This window comes from Lutjanus erythropterus, chromosome 22, assembly GCF_056507025.1.
Source record: "Lutjanus erythropterus isolate fLutEry1 chromosome 22, fLutEry1.hap2, whole genome shotgun sequence".
NCBI classification, from domain to species: domain Eukaryota; kingdom Metazoa; phylum Chordata; class Actinopteri; order Lutjaniformes; family Lutjanidae; genus Lutjanus; species Lutjanus erythropterus.
Genome location: NC_139338.1, coordinates 27,301,814 through 27,320,560, shown reverse-complemented (window position 1 = coordinate 27,320,560; position 18,747 = coordinate 27,301,814). Strand labels below are relative to the sequence as shown.

General features: G+C 39.4%; 2 protein-coding genes across 2 annotated transcripts; one reads left to right on the top strand and one right to left on the bottom strand.

The window, feature by feature from the left end:
- Positions 1-11,631, bottom strand: LOC146307049 (tetraspanin-8-like). The gene is made up of 8 exons (XM_084711460.1): positions 11,431-11,631; positions 3,193-3,255; positions 2,884-3,003; positions 1,925-1,999; positions 1,732-1,830; positions 1,371-1,484; positions 1,129-1,212; positions 1-935 (listed from the first exon to the last, which is right to left on the bottom strand). Exons 1-8 carry the CDS (start codon positions 11,485-11,487, stop codon positions 861-863), a joined length of 687 nt encoding a protein of 228 aa, XP_084567586.1. The 5' UTR covers positions 11,488-11,631; the 3' UTR covers positions 1-860.
- Positions 11,632-12,005: 374 nt separating this feature from the next.
- LOC146307048 (uncharacterized) lies at positions 12,006-17,912 on the top strand. Its single transcript, XM_084711465.1, has 4 exons — positions 12,006-12,440; positions 15,083-15,138; positions 16,329-16,617; positions 16,764-17,912. Exons 3-4 carry the CDS (start codon positions 16,338-16,340, stop codon positions 17,849-17,851), a joined length of 1,368 nt encoding a protein of 455 aa, XP_084567591.1. The 5' UTR covers positions 12,006-12,440; positions 15,083-15,138; positions 16,329-16,337; the 3' UTR covers positions 17,852-17,912.
- Positions 17,913-18,747: the final 835 nt, after the last annotated feature.

The following is an 18,747-nucleotide window of genomic DNA, read 5'->3' as shown; positions in this document are numbered from 1 at the left end:
TTATTTTTCTATAATGAGAATATTATATTTGTGAAGCCAGAACGACAAACACACGACAACTTCCTGAGGATTATTTTCCAAAAATGGCAGCAGACGTTGCGACAGACAGTTACAGCAGAACTTGGACTGAATCTATGGAAGCACATTCCTGCCAAAAAGAAATGAAAAAATACAACACTGCAGAAATACAACTGTGACAGAGATCTAAAAACTACAATTCAGTACTTCATTAAAGTCATAATACATTTGATTTTAAGCATCTTTCACATAACGTGCAGACAGTTAACACAGAAAGTGGTAAAATTAATGAACATTAAAGAGTTTGACTCTTACGTCTAAATTTGAGTAAATATTTTGTCATAATTATCAGAAAATGTCATTTAACTGTGTATACATATAAATCATCTGTATGGGAAAGAATTTCATATATACTTTTTTAATCATTTATTTAATTTTTGGCAGTAATGGGCTTCCATACATGAGCCCGTGTTTTTGACAGTTTTGTTCCTTGAGGCCACAGTGTGAACGGAAACATAGATTAGTGTTACTGTTTTACTCGTTTTATAGCTTTGTTTTGACATGATCTGTTTGATAAAATGTCCATAAACTCACAGCTGTCACATCTTTTCTGTTAAGTTAGAGGAACACGTTGATATTTTGGGAAAAAATAAGGTAATAATCTCACGAGCTGTTTCATTTCTGCACATTCAAGACAAAATATCAGCGTGTTCCTTCACATTAAAAGCACGGGGTTAAGTTACAGAAGCACTGAGGATACATGGTGCATGTTACATGGGTCATTTGGGCGCCGCTGATTGGCCGTCGCCAGGCAGCGAACGTGTGCGGCCATGTTTGAGCGTTCAGGCGGTGGTGGCGGCGGCGTCCTTCCTGCCGATTTGACAGTACAGGATCATGGCGAAGACCATGCCGAAAATCTGCAGAGCGAGGGCAAAAAACATCAGCAAAACCATAACTAAAGAAATGTAGCTTCATTTTACTCCGTAAATCATCAAGTCTGGTCAAAATTTAAAATTATTCTTTGCATGGTTGTTTCTCCTGGGAAAAGAAATTGTGCGCCGCTGTGCGTGCATGTGTGTGTGTGTGTGTCTGTGTGTGTTGCACACTGACCAGCAGGATGGCGATGGCAAAGGCAATTCCCAGCACCACCTCCATGTTTTTCTCCAGTATACGAGCGATTTGGGAGGCGCAGGGCTGCAGGATGAGACCATGACATCATCATAAATAATCAAACTGTACATCCACATTCTATTTTTATTTCACTGCGACGAGATTAAAAGTCTCTGCAGGTTGATTTTCCCGCCTGGAAGGAGGAACGTCACTCTGAAAAGCTCTAAAGCCTCTGGTCTCACCGTGGAGTAGACTCTGCTGGAATTGCAGTCTGGCTCAGTGGCGTTGCAGCGGCAGGAGTCGGGAACGGCAGAACCCCAGTCTGCTGGTCCCTGCACTACACCGCAGCACTTGATCTGGGAGGAAAACGCACAATGATTTCAGATCATCCAGAGGTGACTGAACTCGGTCGAACTGAAAATTTCTAGCATTTATTTTGAAACATTCTTCTAACTTATGATTAGTTTAGTTACATTCTTCTTCCAGTTTCAGGACAGTCGATCTCTACTTTACATTTTCTACCTGCAGACTGTCAGTATTATCACTTTAACAATTTAAACTGAGGAAAACTGAACAAAGTCTGATTGTGCAGAAAATGTTTACCTCCCTCTGCAGTTTCTCCAGTTCGTCCTTCACGCTCTGATCTTGCGTCGACAGCGGGATGAACTTCTCCTCCAGACGCTCCTTCACCCAGTCCTTCACCTGCACGCACACACAAACAACACAAACTGTGATCCTCCCACACAAACCGGTGAGAGCGCAGGTGATGCGAGGACGGCGTCGCTTCCTGTTTTACCTTCTTCTCACCCACTGCACCCAGGATGCCCGCCGCCAGCAGGAGGATGAAGATGAGGAGGAGGCTGATGAAGAACTGAGGGAAGGCAGAGAAAATGTGAAGATGACTGTTACCTTTACCACAAAAAAATCTTCTCTGTGTGCAGAAATCTCCGAAAACTGAGCAGTTTGCAAACATCGTGTGAAAATGTTTTCTGTAACTGTCCCATAAATGTCTCTCATTCATAATTACTAAATAATCTCAGGGTAATTATCACTTAATTAACCATGAAATTTATGGGTAATTACCAAATATATTATTTGGTAATTCTCATCTATTTACCATGAAATTATGGGACCTGGAAATTGAAGCACTGTGCAGCATTGTATACAGTATCAGAAGAGTCTGATGCACGATAAAAAATACATAAAGGAAAAAGAATCTATACATCAGCGACGTGTTTCGTGTTGACGCAGGTGAAGGCCACGAGTCAGAACACGTTCAAACAATAAAGTTGTTTAATATCCTGCAGGTGTTGCTGGAGTTTTACTTCAAGTTTTCTCAGGATCAGTTTTGTGATCAAGCCTTTGTTGTTGTAGTCCTCATTATGACCACAAGAGGCCGCCGTGCGCCACTCCTCCATGTTTTAAACAGGTCTGAAAGTACTGATGGTTTCTTCCAGGTGAGTTTTAATTTCTCCATGTGGTCTGAACACAAAGAACACACTTTATATCGTGTGTTTGCAGGTTATGTAACATTACTGTTGTGTCTTTCTTTAGGCTGAAAATGCATGAAATTATTAGCATTAAAAACTTTTTTTCATGGATGAAAAATAATTAAGGAACTTTGAAACACTGTTGCTTTGTTTTCCCCCAAAAAACAAAGCAAATCTCTTTTTTTTAAATGAAATATAAATGATTAAAGCCTGATTATATATCCAATCAAATGTAGAACAGATGGAATAATGCGATGGTTCCCACCAGCAGCAGCATGCAGCGGTTCTCTCTGATGGCTCCACAGCAGCCCAGGAAGCCGAGCACCATGATGATGACTCCGATGGCGATCATCAGGTCGACGCCAGGAAGATATTCATCGGCGAACTGAAGACAGGAGGAGGCGGGAGGAAATAAATCAGCATTTTACACTGATGACAGCAGAAAGTCATTAATACCGTTTTGGAAAGTTGGATTTTTAACATTGATGCGACTGCTGAGGAAGGTGACAATCATCATCATCAGGTCTCTGAATTAAGACATTTGGAAAAGTTCAAGGCGTCAGTCGAGTCTCACCTCGATTCCTTTCTTCTCAACCTTCAGGTAGATGGAGACGCCCAGGATGATGCAACCGCTGATCTGTAGAAAGAGAGAAAAGAAGTACAAAATGTGCAACAAGCATCATTTGAGTTTACTGGTGAGAATCTGGCGCCACCTGGTGGTGAAAACCTGCCACAACTCAAACGCCACAAACAAGATACCTCAGTTCCTGAAACTTACTGAGTAGATTTGTGAGATGAATGCTGTTTTCTGACAGGGTTTGTACAAATTTCGAGGTTCCTAGTACAAAAATTTCCAGACTCTTTAACCTTTTATCATCACTTCTAAATTGTTACCAGAAATGCCGCTGCAAGTTTCTTTAAACCCACAGAAATCAGTGTATATAATCCTTATTAACTTTGTTGTTTTGATCATGATTATTTATTGCTTTCCATAATGAGGCAACGATCAGCAGTGGAAAGATTTAAGCATATTAAAGCATAATGGATAAAAATTAAATAACTGGTGGAAATGCAGACTGTTTCACTAGGTAGAACCAAGGTTCTAGTTTTATTTCTAAGAGTGCATTTTCATTAATCTGCTTCATCTGTTTTCAGGCAGGACTGTCCACACACTTTTGGCCATGTTGTTAATTGTGTTCTTGAGAAACATTTTTATCCCACGCCAGATAACGTGCAGTGTGTTTTGATTGTGAGTGTGGACTGAAGATGTGTGTGCATCAGTTTGCAGGAGAGCTTGTCGTGTTCTATCAAAGGTTCCCACAGCAGAACAAACTAATGCACACTAAATAATTTAAACAGAAGATGATTGACTGACGGCTGCACACATCATCATGTGTGTAAACCTGTCTGTACTATTCTACCGCACACACACAGAACCTTCAAGAACATAATGCTGTTGTAGTTTTTGGTTTTAAATTAAATCTCATGGGTGGAAAATTTATTTTGTTTTAATGATCAAATACCTGCAAAACTAATGCCAACAGCAAATATTAATAATATAGAATGTAATAGAAAATATTAGCATGCTAACATGCTGACCTAACATTATCCCTGTTAAACATTAGCACAGTAGCTTGCAAACAAACTAAGCTAGCTAACATTGGCACATTAGTTCGCTAACACGCTAAAGTAAGATGGTGGACCTGCTAAACATTAGCACATTAGCTTTGTCATTGTGGGCATGGTAGCATGCTAATGAAACTGGACCAAAGACAGAAGAAGCAGCTGATCATCAGCGAGGATCAGGAGTCTCTGAGGACGACACAGAGAGACTCGTGTCCGGCTCGTACGAGGGCGGGGCCTCAGGAGCGATGAGTGTACATCTATAATTCAGCACTTATACAATTAGCCGACACAAAAAAAACACACTACTGCGAGTAATTATCTGCCATTAATATTTCATCCTCAGCAGAGTGAAGACAGAGACCAGTCAGAGGACTGGACCACAGCGTTTCCATGGAGACAAACACAGAGCGGCTAATTACAGGATGCTGATGAAACAGAAACACACTGATGTCTGAGCTCCAAGAGAATTTAGCTAATTTATTGTCTCAATATGGACAAATGTGTTTTTAAATGATTTTTTATGTTTATTTAATTTAGTTTTGTCTTATTTATTTATGTAAAGTGTTCTTAGATCATGTGAAAAGCACTTAAAGTAGAATTTAGAACAAACAAAATATGTTCTCTTTAAGTTCCAGTTTAATTTATAAACTTTCTAGCATCTTCTGGCAATCTTCTCTCGGCAGTGGAAGCTGAGGAAACGTGGCAAAAAGTTGCAAGTACTTTGATCATCCCCTGGTTGAATTAATGTTGGCATGAAGACACATGATTGTTTTAAACTATAAATAAAGACAAAATGTTCGGGACAGAAAAAAAGAATCATCATTCAGTGGACTTCTGAATGAAAGGAAACAGACAAACGGCGAGAGGACGTGACCTCTGCGCTCACTGTGGTATCACACTAACAAACACATCGCCACACCCTCAAACTATTTATACTGTAATCTTATACAGGAAGGCTGAATAAATAAGAGCATGCTGAAGATTTGACTGCTCTTTCTGAGTCACACCTACATGACAGAGGCACAGACCTGACCAGCGAAACCAGTGCGACCACAGTCTGGAGCTGAGGTCGCAGCCGATTGGTCAAACACATCTTCACAGGTGACCAAACAATTTTCATTGACTTGAAGCGGCTAAAAACAAACCTGCACCTGCTGTCACTGCTCTCTATAGATGAAGTATTTGCTGATATGTTCAACATATCAGTTTAAAAGGTTATAGGTTTATGTGTTCATAAGTTGTTTCCAAAAATATCATAATTATAAAATCGTACATATAAAACATAGATATTTGTGGAAAAAAATACAATATATACATATTTCTTTTTTACAAAATGCAAAAACTACATATTTCTGTGTAAAAAAGTAAAAAGTTAGCTACGTTAGCTACATAGAGCAACTGCTAACTTATCTTTGTTCTGGCTGTTTGCTCACTTAAAAAGAGAGTAGATGGACCAAAAAAAGATCAAAACATCCTCCCCGTTATTTCACCTGCACATAACAACCTAAGCTCTCAGTCCAAAAAGACCCTCATCAGAGCACCATGATATATGACTTTTAAAGTTCAGCTCGAAAAGGAGCGACAGAGAGTTTGAGGTGTCAGTAGAACAGGCAGCCACAGCGCCGACTGTTTGAACAACAAACACAGAGACAGTCGGTGTGGTGGTGGTAAAACCGCCTGAGGAAAAAACCTCCATCTGTCTGCACACGCTGGGTTTGTTGTGGAGACGTCAGCCCACATGCAATAAAGAGATTAAAGATAACAAAAAACAAAACTTCCAACTCTTCAGGTTCTTCATATTTGTTTTTGGGTTTTTTAAAGTTTTTTTTTTAAGTAAAAAAGCACATGTCCGTGAAAAAAAAATAAAGCAAAAATAGAATAGAAAACAAACTACATATTTCTGTTTAAAAGATATAAAAACAACACATTGACAAAAAAACATATATACTATTTCTGTATAAAAAAATAAAATTAACATATTTCTGTGTACACAATTATTTTGCCATTCAAAAGAAGACGTCCTCTTATAGTTTTTCTGCCTCTTTCATTTCTTTGTTCTTGATTCTTAAAGCTACCATCTACTTCTGGAGCTGCGTGTGTCACGTACTCATCTATCAACATGTGGTTTCCCAAAACAGAACGAAGCTGTGGAAAAACCGATGGGGACAAACAGGAAACCTCTCAGTTGATACGTGATATGTGGATTGTGAAACAGAGGACCGATTTCCCGCTTCTCCTCTGCCTCACCTGCTTTATCACTGAGAAAGAAAACACGCCTGTACAAAAGTGTTTTACTTTAAATGGTTGCCAACGGTAACAAGTGAGTCACGCTGGAGTGAAAAAGAAGCAGACAAACATTTGATGAAAAGCCTTTTTTTTACAGAGATGTTGATCTTTGTTATCACTCAAACATGTGATGGAAACTGTGAATGTGGGACCCGAGCACACGGTCACAACACAACTAGACCGACTGGGTTCAACATTTGAACCATCAGAGGACACAAAGACAGACAGAAAGGTTATCTAAAGAACAGATCTATGGAAATAAATCCGCCAGTGTCTTCCCTGAGATAAACAAAACCAAAAGGGTCAAAGAGGTCAAAGAGACGGGACGAGTTGGAGAAGTTCCTGGTTCTGGATTTTGGGTTAAATCAGACTTTCAGTAGAGTCTCCTGGAGTATATTTGTTCTCCGTTAACAGTTAGAACAGTTAGAAATGTCAGATGGTTTGTTACACAGCACCATCTGGGAAGCCATCCACAGAAACTGTTTGGAAAAGATGCCAGGTCAGTGCGAGAGCAGGTAACACGTAGCATCACTGTTCCTCCACACCCCACTTTGTTTGCACGGTCAAATTCAATCAAAACCACAGCACTCTTGATAAGAAACAGAGCAGCGGATCAGCAGCTAATGAGACGTCCACGCCTCCTTATTAGAAATCTTACTTGTACACGAGAAGCTGAAACCTAAATGAGAATCTGTGAACAAACTTTAAAACTGTTCAAAATGCAGTTTTGCAGTAAGACGACATGGCGAACCTGCAGAGCAACATAGCAAACAGGTCTGAAAGACAAACACGTGTTCGGTGTTCACCGGAGCACGTCTGCATTCAGCATTTATTGGGACAGCAGCTTATCAGGATTGGAACTGATCAGGATTACACCTGAACAGGATGTGGATTTGATTATTGTTAATCAGGATTTTAACTCCTGTGTGATCTTCCTTTCTTTAAATGTACTTAATTTGTTTTTCTTACACTTGAAGCAATTTGCATGAGTATAAAATCTCAACCATTCATTCGCTTTACTGGAAAAAGATTCAATTTTTGTCCCTGCTGGGTTTCTGTAGATGTATCAATGAAATGTTGAGGTCAGCTAATAAACACTGTGAAAATAATAATAATAATAATGATGATAATGAAAAGGTCAGCTGAACCGTTGCTCCTTCCGTCAGTTACAGTGGAGGCGGGGCGGTTGATTCCTCAGCAGTGACTCACAGGCAGCGAGTAACACAGGTGGAATGAGTCATTGCGTAACTGAGACACAAACTGATCCGCGGGTTTCTTTCTTTGTAAATCCATCACACCAGTGAGCAGACGAGACGGTGTCATTACACAATCACCCCCACCCCCCCCCAAAAAACACACACACACACACACAGGTAAGTGTGTAGAGTCATGAGCTCACTGCGCCTGTCAAAGACATGCCACAGAGTCTGCGGCCTTCTTCAGGTCCATGTGGCTCAACAGGCATTAAATCTTTCTGTGCTGTCTTTAGCACAGCTGCTTATCACTTTGTGCAAACATTGACTGAGGTAAACAAACTTTTATACTGTTTTTTACACTGCACAAAATTCTTTTTAAATTGTTTATCACCTCGTCTACCTCAGTCTCCTTGTTCTTGTTTCTTCTTTCTTTTCTATTTATTTATTAAACTGATGTTTGTAGTATATTTTAATATTTGTGAATGGAATAATTGAAGGCACCAAACTAAGAATTTCATTGCACTGATAACTAGTTTATATACACATTATGACGTGATCAGGGTACTGACTATATTTTTTTTTATAGGTACTTAGTGACTGCATCAGAAGACATTTTTAACTCTCCTAACCTTGGATGGGTAGTAGGTATTTAGTTACTGCCTCTTTGTAGTTTGCTGCAGTGCTAAAGCGTGTTTTCTCTCTGTTCGGTCGTCTCTTTCCTGTGCAGGACTGGTCCCTGAACGCAGCATGTATTATTCATGGAGTATATGGGCACTCTGCTAAAAGGCGTTAATGTACGGAGACAGAACCACACATGATCGGTTGTTTGTCTCCCACCACAGTCCATAAAACCCCTGCTGCTTGACAAGATGTTCAGTTTTCAGTCAGAGAGACAACGGCAAAGTTAGTGAGGGGACTCAAAGATGAAGAACAGACCGTTGCTATGAAGAACAGACCGTTTGCTATGAAGAAGTGGGATAATGTACGGTGAGCAGGTCAGTATTGTGACATAAAGTCCTTCAGGATGATTCACCACCACCTGTCAGGGTTTATTTCATAATAATGACCTGCTCTTTGTAAATGATCCCTCACCTAAAACTGAAACGAAAAAAAAAGCAGCAAAAAAAGTTGTAAACTGAATTGAAAGCCAAACAGTGTGAAAAGCAACAAAATAGTAAAGTAAAATGAAATCTAAAAGTCAAAACTAATTGCAAACTCAGAACTATAATAGCCTTGCTCTGTTCTCGCCCTGGTGTGGGACCCTCATAATGTATCCCTCCTCACGGACGCCACACGGCTGAATTCACAGTGACGCACTTGGTAATAAGTGGAGAGGAATCAAACGAATATGATCTGACCAACATCCTCCTACAGAGCTCATTATGGCTGCGCTGTTCAGCATCACTTAGCAACTGAAAGCTACAGCAGAGCCACAAGTTACAAACTACAGTAAACAGACTTCACAGAAAATAAGACGCCCACCCCACCCTGACCATGACCATCATCATCACCATCATCATAAACACATCATGTCCACTGAGTGGTCAGAATCCAGTTAACATCGATTTAACATCGTTTCTGGGAACATGAGAGAAGGACTGAAATAACCTCGGCGTGCTGCAGGGCCGACGTTCCAAAAAGTAGCAGGTTTATTTTAAACAAGGATGTTTGGATTATTTCTCACGTTTATTGTTATTTCTCACCTAAAAAAAAAAAAAAAAAAAGGAAAGATATGATGCAGGATATCTAAACAGTTTGGAGAAGTAAGTAACTAAATTTTTTTTGCCGCGTTCAACTTCAGCTCAACTATATCTCACAGTGAAATATTGTACTTTATACTTCATTACATTAATCTGACAGCTTTACTAAATGAGATCCATGAGGAAAATAATCATTAGTTGTAGTCTGATACAAAGTTCTTCAAAATCAGCTCCACTGCAACTATTACACAATAAAATCCTACTTTTACATTAATGCATGAGTCACAATAATGTAATGACATCAGATATAACCGTCACGGGGGGCATTTTACCGCATTGAGTACTTAATACTTTAAGTACATTTTCCTCATTATAACTACTATACTAAATTTTTACTTTCACATGTGTTATTAACCACCGAGCCTAATTTGAATGATTAAAAAAATTGCTAAATATAAAAATTCATGAAAAAATGAGCAGTTTTCTCTGCTCTGAAACGCTGGGGGCGTTTTGGCTCCACTGTGTCAAACACTGCGGCTTTATTGGACATGTCGAGACACGTTTGAGCCAGAGGACGGTGACAGGACGGTACTTTTTTTTTCCTTCTGTGTCGGGTTGTTGGAGTGAAGTGAGCTGAGGTGAACTGCTGCACTGATTTAGACTGAAAGGGTCAGTGAAGGTACGTTTGTAACCGACTGTCAGGGAAGGTGATGCACACGACACAATGCAGCTGAAAAGTTTTACTGGTGTTGATTCGTTGTTTATATGTTTTTTGTCTTTTTTTGTGATTTTGTTTCCTTTTGTCTTTGATTTTCAATTGTTTTACATAAAAATGCTTAATTGTGTGCTATATGTACCAAAACAAATAATACTCATCAACAATTTATCTGATTAATAATCTTTTAGTGGTTGTGGGTCAGGAAATAGCCAAACAAGACTCAGCAAGACTAACATCTGATAAAACTACCATGTCTCGTTTGATAAGCTCCTTGTTATGTAACTCCACCTTTTACACTAAACAAAAATAATACGTGCAAACCCTCAACCCTGAACAAGTCTCATCAGGTTTGTGTTGACTGAGCGGAGCTATAGATTAGCCAACATGGACCATTAGGTTTTAAAGGGGAACTCCCGGCAGAGAATATGAGGAAGCACAGAATTCAGAGTGGGCTGAATCACATTCTCCACTAAATGAATCAAGCAAATACCGACCACTATTTAGGAAGTGGTCCAAGCGCTCTGACTAAGCAGGAGATGATTTCATCAAAGTCAATTACATGCAACATCATTAACTCGTCCATTTGAGGAGTGATGTGAGGCTGCAGATGTCAGACGTGATGCTGCGAGGCCGAGCGGCGGAGCCACGCCCTGAAACTGAGCAAGTGTTTGTTTGTGGAGGGAGAGGCAGAGAGATCATAAAGAGCTGATACAACCTGTTCTACTCTACGAAACGGCTGGCTGAAACAACGTAAAGGCGGACGGCTCCATACAGCAACTGACATTTACTACAGACACTGTGCAAAGTTGAAGCACTTATACTTTCTTTTCAGTCCACTTTGTACTTCAAGTCCACTATGTCCCAGAGGGAACTATTGTACCGTTGGACTAAGATTGAAAAAAATCAGATAAAAAAGTCTAAAATAAAAATGTCTGATACCTGCTCAACAGTCAACAAGCTTAAAATAGTTTAAAAAAGGAACAAAAATAAACGATGATAATAATCTGACTTTTTCAGTTAAAAGCTGCTGCATTTTGCAGACAACAGTGTAACAAATAAATCCTGCATCAAAACTGAGAAAATTCAAATAATTTCAGTGACTAACCAAATAAACAGATTGACTCACCAGTTCTTGAAAACATTATTATGATTTAAACACACGGCATAATCTCTAAAATGTTATATCTACACTGGTCCAACACATCACCTGTAAATTCAAAGTGTAGAGAAGTTTGAAATTATGTAAAAAATATTTTAAATGACTGTGTTTTGTTTTCCAGACTTACCCAGAAAAGAAGGTTGAAGAAGAACAGAAGGTATTTGATGCATTTATTCACAGCCATGGCTTTTCTTTTTTTTCAAGTCGTCCCTCCTCAGCAGCAGCTGTCCTAAAGACACTCGAGCTTCCTACAGAATGAAAGCAGAAAACAGAGACTCACTCAGCCGAGTAAACAGACCAGCCTGCTCTACCTGTTTCCTCTCTCAGAGGGTGCGTCCCTTTTGGCTTCCCACCCATGCACCCTCCTCCTCCTCTTTCCTACACCTGCTCCTCAACCTTCTTTCGTCCCGTACCTCCTCATTTCGTCGTAGTTTATCGTCCAAATGGGCTGAGAGGCTTGTGTGAGTTCAATTAAAATTCAAACAAGTTCAATTAAGAGGAAATTTCCTCAAGCAAAGGTCCAGTATTTGTACTGAGTTACTTCCCACCTCTGGTAACAAAAGCATGCACTAGTGTCTCTGTGTTGCTTGAGAGAGAAAATAGCACACTGGCTATGTTAAGAGGATAAAATGTAGTTTTAGTTATGTTTCTAACATGCGGTTCAAAACTAAGATCCACATCAAAGTTAACTCAAAGGTATCAAGGTAGTCTGTTATCATTGCTCAGCACAGAGCTGCAACAAAAAAAAGAGTTGTAGTTCCTTCATGTTACACGCTGTTATCAGCTCAGCCTTCCCCTTTAAGAGGGCAGGTGTGTGGGAAACCCTGTGCGTGTATGACGTAGCTCATGGAGAGTTGTTGCAGGAAGCAGGTCTAATCTCTTGGGGTGAGTGATTGTAGTCAGCATAAGTGTTCAAATAAGTTCTGGGTTGCAGCAGAGCAGGCAGTGTATTGTGTTTGCTGCCGAAGAGGAGACTAAAACCCCTGTTTTGTGAATGAAACCTAAACGCCTCACACCTGGTCTGTCTCTACAAGGCGGTCTGGACTGCTAAAGCTAGCTGCCAGCTAAGCTACGAGCCACGTTAACAGTAAAGCAGTGTGCTTCTTGCTACGGTTCAAAGCAGACAAGCTGAAGGAGGTAACAACACACATATAACATACATACAGATAACATATATATAAAACCATCATTTGTAGGGTACTTTGAATTGGGACGTGGCTGTCTCGGAACCTAACCTCCAAATTTCAACAATTTTCAACAAAATTCAGCAATTTTTTTACCATTGATGTTTTAAAGAAGATCTCATCTTGAGAATCCATCCTGACAGAATCCAAGCTGTCCATTTTTGTCTGCAACAGAGGTGCTGCGAGCCGATCTGGCAGCTACAGGTGTGGTTTTAGGAACACTGACAGTGAGAAGCGTCCATGGAAATGACTAATCTCTAAACAAACAACAGCGATGGCGAGTTTATCTCAAATGAGTCAAATACCACAATATCCCTAAATTGTACGGGAGGAGAGGAAAGCAATCAGTCTCAAACTATGAACTGTTAACCATGACACTGATCGTTTCAGCCTCATCACAGACTACGAATCTCTTTTTGCAGAACATGTATTATCTTTTAGTTAAACAAATGAGCAGCAAAACAGCAGCATCAGCACAATGATATGGTCACTAGAGGAAAGGTGAAGTCATAGAAATGATTCTTTATCACCATCTAGTGGCAGCTGTGCTCACCTACAACACAATCATGCAAACATTTCTGCACAATTTCCTTCCTTTCTATATCGACAAGTTTCCTGTCTCACCTCCGATTAGTTAACAGTTAAAGGAACAGAAACAGAACAGAAAATACATATTTTCCTCTGGGCCAAACTTATAAAAATCCATGTACACATCAAGTAATTTTTTTTCTCCAAAGATGGTTTCTGTCATTTTAGGTAATTATTATCATGCTGATTTTAATTAGTTATATAAAAAGGGGATTTTCACATCATGATTGACATCTGAGCTCTGGTCACCATTGAGCTTTTGAGTTTGAAAGCGTGGCTCCAATGCTGATCCCTACTGCACAGACTCTGGCTTCAAATATGTGCAGTCTGGCTTAAAAGACGTAACAAGATGAAAACAATGCAAAAGACGCAACACGAAAACAGTAAAGACAAAACAACGTATCAGGAAGAAAATAACGTAAAAGACGTAACAAGATGAAACTGATGTAGAAAAAGTAACGACACAACAGTTCAGTGTCCTTTACTTTTTACTTTCATAAAACCATGTTGCAGGTTCCACAAAACAACCCTCTCTGGGGAGTCTATGCAGAACCTTTCCACGTGCTAATGTTGTTAAAAACAACCCACCCCGGATGTCCTACCAAGAGCAATTTTATATAAAAAAATAAAACAATATAACAGGATGAAAACAATGTTATCATACATGAGATGTAAACAACATAATAATACGTAACAAGACAGAAATGATGTAACAGACATAAGGAGACAAAAACTGCACAACAATACATAAGAGGATGTCCCAAGACAAAAACAATGTAAAAAACAAACAAAAGATGAAACAGAGAGAGGACTCAACCGCAGAACAAAATGAGGTTCAGTGAGCTTTGCACGGAAACAGTCCTTCAGAAGACGACTTTTTACTTTTATACTCTGAGTACGATTCAGAGCCTGAACTTTTTCACTTTTACTGCAGTAAAGAATCAGTTGAATCAGTCGTTTTTTTAAACACGTACTTGAGTGTAGAATGTGGGTACATCTGCCACCACTGTCTGTGTCTGAGGGGGAGGAGACACAACGGTCCGACGGGGGGCGGGGGCGGGCTGGTCGGGATGTGTTTGTGTGTACGTGGCTGGTGAAAGACAAAGAGGGGGCAGGGAGAGGGTTGATTCTGTGTGAGCATGCAGCTGAGTGGGAGAATGAGAAGCCCGTCTGGTATCTCGGTACAACTCCACATCTGCAGTGTGTAAAACCTTTCCGTTCCTTCACCAGCTGTTTTTGGACTAGTAGCAGCTTTTTAAGTCGTGCAGGATTTCTTGTGGATGCTTGACGTTTTCTGATCTTTTGACGGTCCTTAAAAGGTACGGCCTGATCTTAAGACTTTTGAAACACATGTACTTCGTGTGTGACATGAAAATGCAGGACAACAGAGATTCATGATTTACAAAGCAAATTCAAAATAAATAGTTTAAGTAAGATTTTTAAGTAGTTTTTTCAACATAACTTTCAAATACATCAAAAAGATCATTTAAAAAAAGCTATGAAAATTTTTAAGCTTGCTTTTTGGTAGTGGGAAAGCAGTTTGCACTAATTTGGTAGAATGGCCCAAAAACCACTCACTCTCGGTATCCCCTATGCCAATTCATTAATTTTTATGACGCCGATGGGTGTGAGCCAAAATCTTCTTCCTGTTTCTGTTCTGTAAACCTGTCAGTAGCCAGGCAACAGGCAGTGTCACACCTGTCAGTTGCTAACCTGCTTCTTACGTTTTTTGACTACTATCAAGCTCGTTTTTAGTCATAGTTTATACTTTAGTCTCTTGGTTTCAACCTGCTCCTCCTGCGTCTGGCGGGTCCTCTGCCCTTTTATCTTTTCCACAGGAACGGTGATGGTATATTTAAATTATCTAGTATATCTTAATCTGCTTATTTACTCAACCGTGAACTGCTGGCTTAACACCAAATATTTCCATCTGCGCTGCATCCATACTCTGTTTTCTTTTCATTATATAGCCTAGAGGTAATTTGGTCTGATATTTTACTTTTGTAGGTGTGGAAGGTGAAAGTTTGAGGATTTGTCTACAGTCATCTGCGTACGTTTAACAGGTAAGACTTCCTTCAGGAAACAGACACGTCTGATGAATAAATTAACGACTGATTTATTACTAATTGTTACTAATTTATGACAGTGAGGCAGAATATGAAAACTGTGATTAATTTAAAATATTTATTAATAATCAAGTAATGTTATATGAGTATGACATGATAAACATGAAATGTTTCTAGTGTGAAGTGTAGTTTTTCTTTTTTTTTATCCTTATTTCATCACATCTGTTTTCATGAAGAGATCCGTCATGTCAGAACAGGCCTCAGAATCACTTTAATGCTGCCAGAGCGAGATGGTTTTTTTTCTTTTGCACTTCTTATTTAGTCTGGTTACAAAACTGCAAGACCATTTATTATTCAAAACAAATAAAGCAGTATTTTGTCATCCAGAGGTGGGAAGTAACTAAGTACAAATACTTCATTACTGTAGTAGATTTTTCAGGTATCTGTATTTTACTTGAGTATTTTTTTTTTCTGACTACTTTTTACTTTTACTCCCTGCATTTTAACACAAATATCTGTAATTTCTATTTCTTACATTTTCAAAACAGGCTCACTACTTCAGTAAAACTACCTCAGGAGAATTGCATAAGACAAAAACTATGTGAAAGACATATCAAGACAAAAAAGTCCTAACAAGACAAAAAACAAAGTGAAAGATTACACAGGACAAAAAACTGAGCTTCAAAACTAAGCTTCAATATTTGTTGTCAATATTTATTGCTACTTTGAAGAAAGGTTCTTGAGTTTTCAGTTTCTTTTTCCGCCACAGAAAAAAAAAAACACGCAATGACTCTTTGTTTCCTGTTGTGTGAAAATGTATCAAAAACACTGCAGTCACCTTTGCATGCCTTATCAAGCTAATTTGCCTAGTGTTTACAGTAGCTATTTGCATTTGCAGATCTTGTTCCTTTTCAGTTTGAATTAATGCATAGTAAATAGGTTTAAAAAAAAAAAAAGAATTTGCCAAATGAATGTAATTTAAGGTAATGTACCCAGCTTGAATTCATGTGTGGATTGTCAGTAACTGGACTGTATTCACACCAGGTAAAAGGATCCAAAGAAAGAAAGAAATGTAGAACAACTTGTTATCTCTTAATCGAGCAGTAGATTCAGATCAATGCACATTTATAACAGTTGTACTGGTGAGGTGGTATCCTTCTGACTGAAACCTCTGTTATTTTCAGCAGGGTGCATTAATGGCAAAACTTGCAGAGGAGCTCTGGAATACCCTGCAGGACTTAGAAGAAAGTGACTTTAAGAAATTCAAGTGGTTCCTGAAGCAGGATGACATCGTAAAAGGCTTTCCAGGCATCCCAGCAGCTCGGTTGGAGAAGGCAGAAAGGCAGGACACAGTCGATCTCATGGTCCAAAAATATCAAGGTCCTGGAGCTCTGAAGTTAACTTTGGTAGTTTTGGAAAAGATCAGCAGGAATGATCTGGTGCAGCTTTTGCAAAACTCCAGCTCAGCTCAAAACGGTAAGTTGAGGGAACATAAAAATTTGAATATCTAAAAGAGGTTTCACATCTTCTCATAATTAAACCCCTTCTTTAGTGAACTGTGACATCACAAAGAGATGTTCTCTAAGATTGACCCGATGTTTCTGTGTTCTGCCTTGTTTTAGACCTCAAGAACAATCACTCTGCTCTGCTCAATAGCGATTATGAAAGGCAGAAGGACGAGCTGGGGGCTAAAATCAAACGGATGATCCGGGAGAGACAGATGAAGATCGGGGAAATTGAACTCTCAGCGAAGCTCAGCAGCAAATCTGCAAACAGACATATCGCAGACAGTAAGCAGGTCTTTACTGTTCTGCTGCAGTCCGTTAAGACAAGTCTGACTGATCTCATCAAAGCCATTGATGAAAAGCAGAAAACAACTCAGAAAGAGGCTGATAAATATATTCAAGAGCTGAATCAGGAAATTTCTGAGCTGACAAAGAGAAGCAATGAGTTGGAGCAGCTCTCACACACAGAAGACCACCCCAACTTCCTCCAAGGCTTCTTGTCCCCAAGTGCTATTCCAACCACCAAGAACTGGACAGAGGTTACCATTTCTCCGCCATCTTATGGGAGAAATGTGGACAGCGCTGTGAATCAACTGCAGGAAAAAATCACCACAGAGAAGGAGAAGCTGATTGCAAAGGCCAAGCTGAACAGGGTCCAGCAATTTGCAAAGGATGTTACTCTAGATCCAGATACAGCAAATCCCTACCTCATTTTGTCTGATGACGAGAAACAAGTTTACTGTGGTGAGGTAAAGCGAAACCTACCAGACAACCCAAAAAGGTTCGATACTGCTTGCAATGTCTTGGGAAGGCAAAGTTTCTCCACAGGAAGATTTTACTACGAGGTTCAGGTTAAAGGGAATACTTCCTGGGATTTAGGTGTCGTCACAGAGTCGATCAATAGAAAAGGATCGATCATGGCAAGCCCTAAGAATGGCTACTGGACTATATATTTGAGGGGAGATAAGTGCAAAGCTTTTGCTGCCCATGTAAATGTAAAATGTCAGCCAAAGAAGGTGGGTGTCTTTGTGGATTATGAAGAAGGTTCAGTCTCCTTTTATGATGTAGATTCTGCAGACATTATCCACGAGTTTACTAACTGTTCCTTCACTGAGAAACTCTACCCATTCTTCAGTCCCGGTCGTCATCACAGAGGTACAAACTTTACCCCTCTGGTCATTTCTCCTGTCAATTACACTGTTTAGATTTGATCAATCATCCAAAACTGATTCAATTAAAAAAACATTTTTTAAAAGCATCAAATTAGTGTGAAATCAATAAAATATGTTTAAAACAATTTAAGAGATGAGGAACATCTTTGAGGCAGTCTGACAGTGTTTTGAGGTTTGGCTGTAGTACATTCTTCTTCTCATTCTTGAGAATTTGGACAAAAGTACATTTTTAGAGGGTTTTGATTTTTACTCTTCAATTATAGTGAGCAGCTACTTTTTAAAGCTGCTACTGGTTCTCTTAATGCTAATCAAAATACACCATAATTCTTGTTTAGGTTTGATTAAGAAAGTCTACAGAGTCAAACATGTTATGGCTGAGATACACATGAGCAATATTAATGAATTTGTTGAAAAACAGAAAGTTTACCAGTGCACGAGCAGCATTCCAGCCTTTTTTAACCAAGAAGTGAGACAGGGGTTCTCAAGGTAAAGCTAACCATTTTACATGCATTACATAAATCCTTAAAAAAATATTTTTCACAAAGAAATTGGAATTAGAGTGCTGGTACTAACAATTTTAAAAGTTTTTCTTTGGTAGGACATGATTTGTCCCAGTTCTCAGGAATGTGTTAGTACTAAGTTGTGCAACTAGATGGGGCCACTTTCTGTTTGATGAATTGGAGCTACAGCTGCCTCGCTCTGCTCTCTGCCACAGTCTGTAGAGTTAATTCTCCAAATCCATATTCAGCCACTCATGTATGAATAAAGCAGCTCTTAGATTTCTTACTGACAACCTACATGGCACCGATCATTGCATTTTGGATCAGAAGGTGGGCTGGCCTTCCTTCTCTGTCAGGTGTGATCAGCAGTTTTATGGATTCACCTATGATGGGCTACTTAAAAAATGTCAACCTAATTTATCATCACAC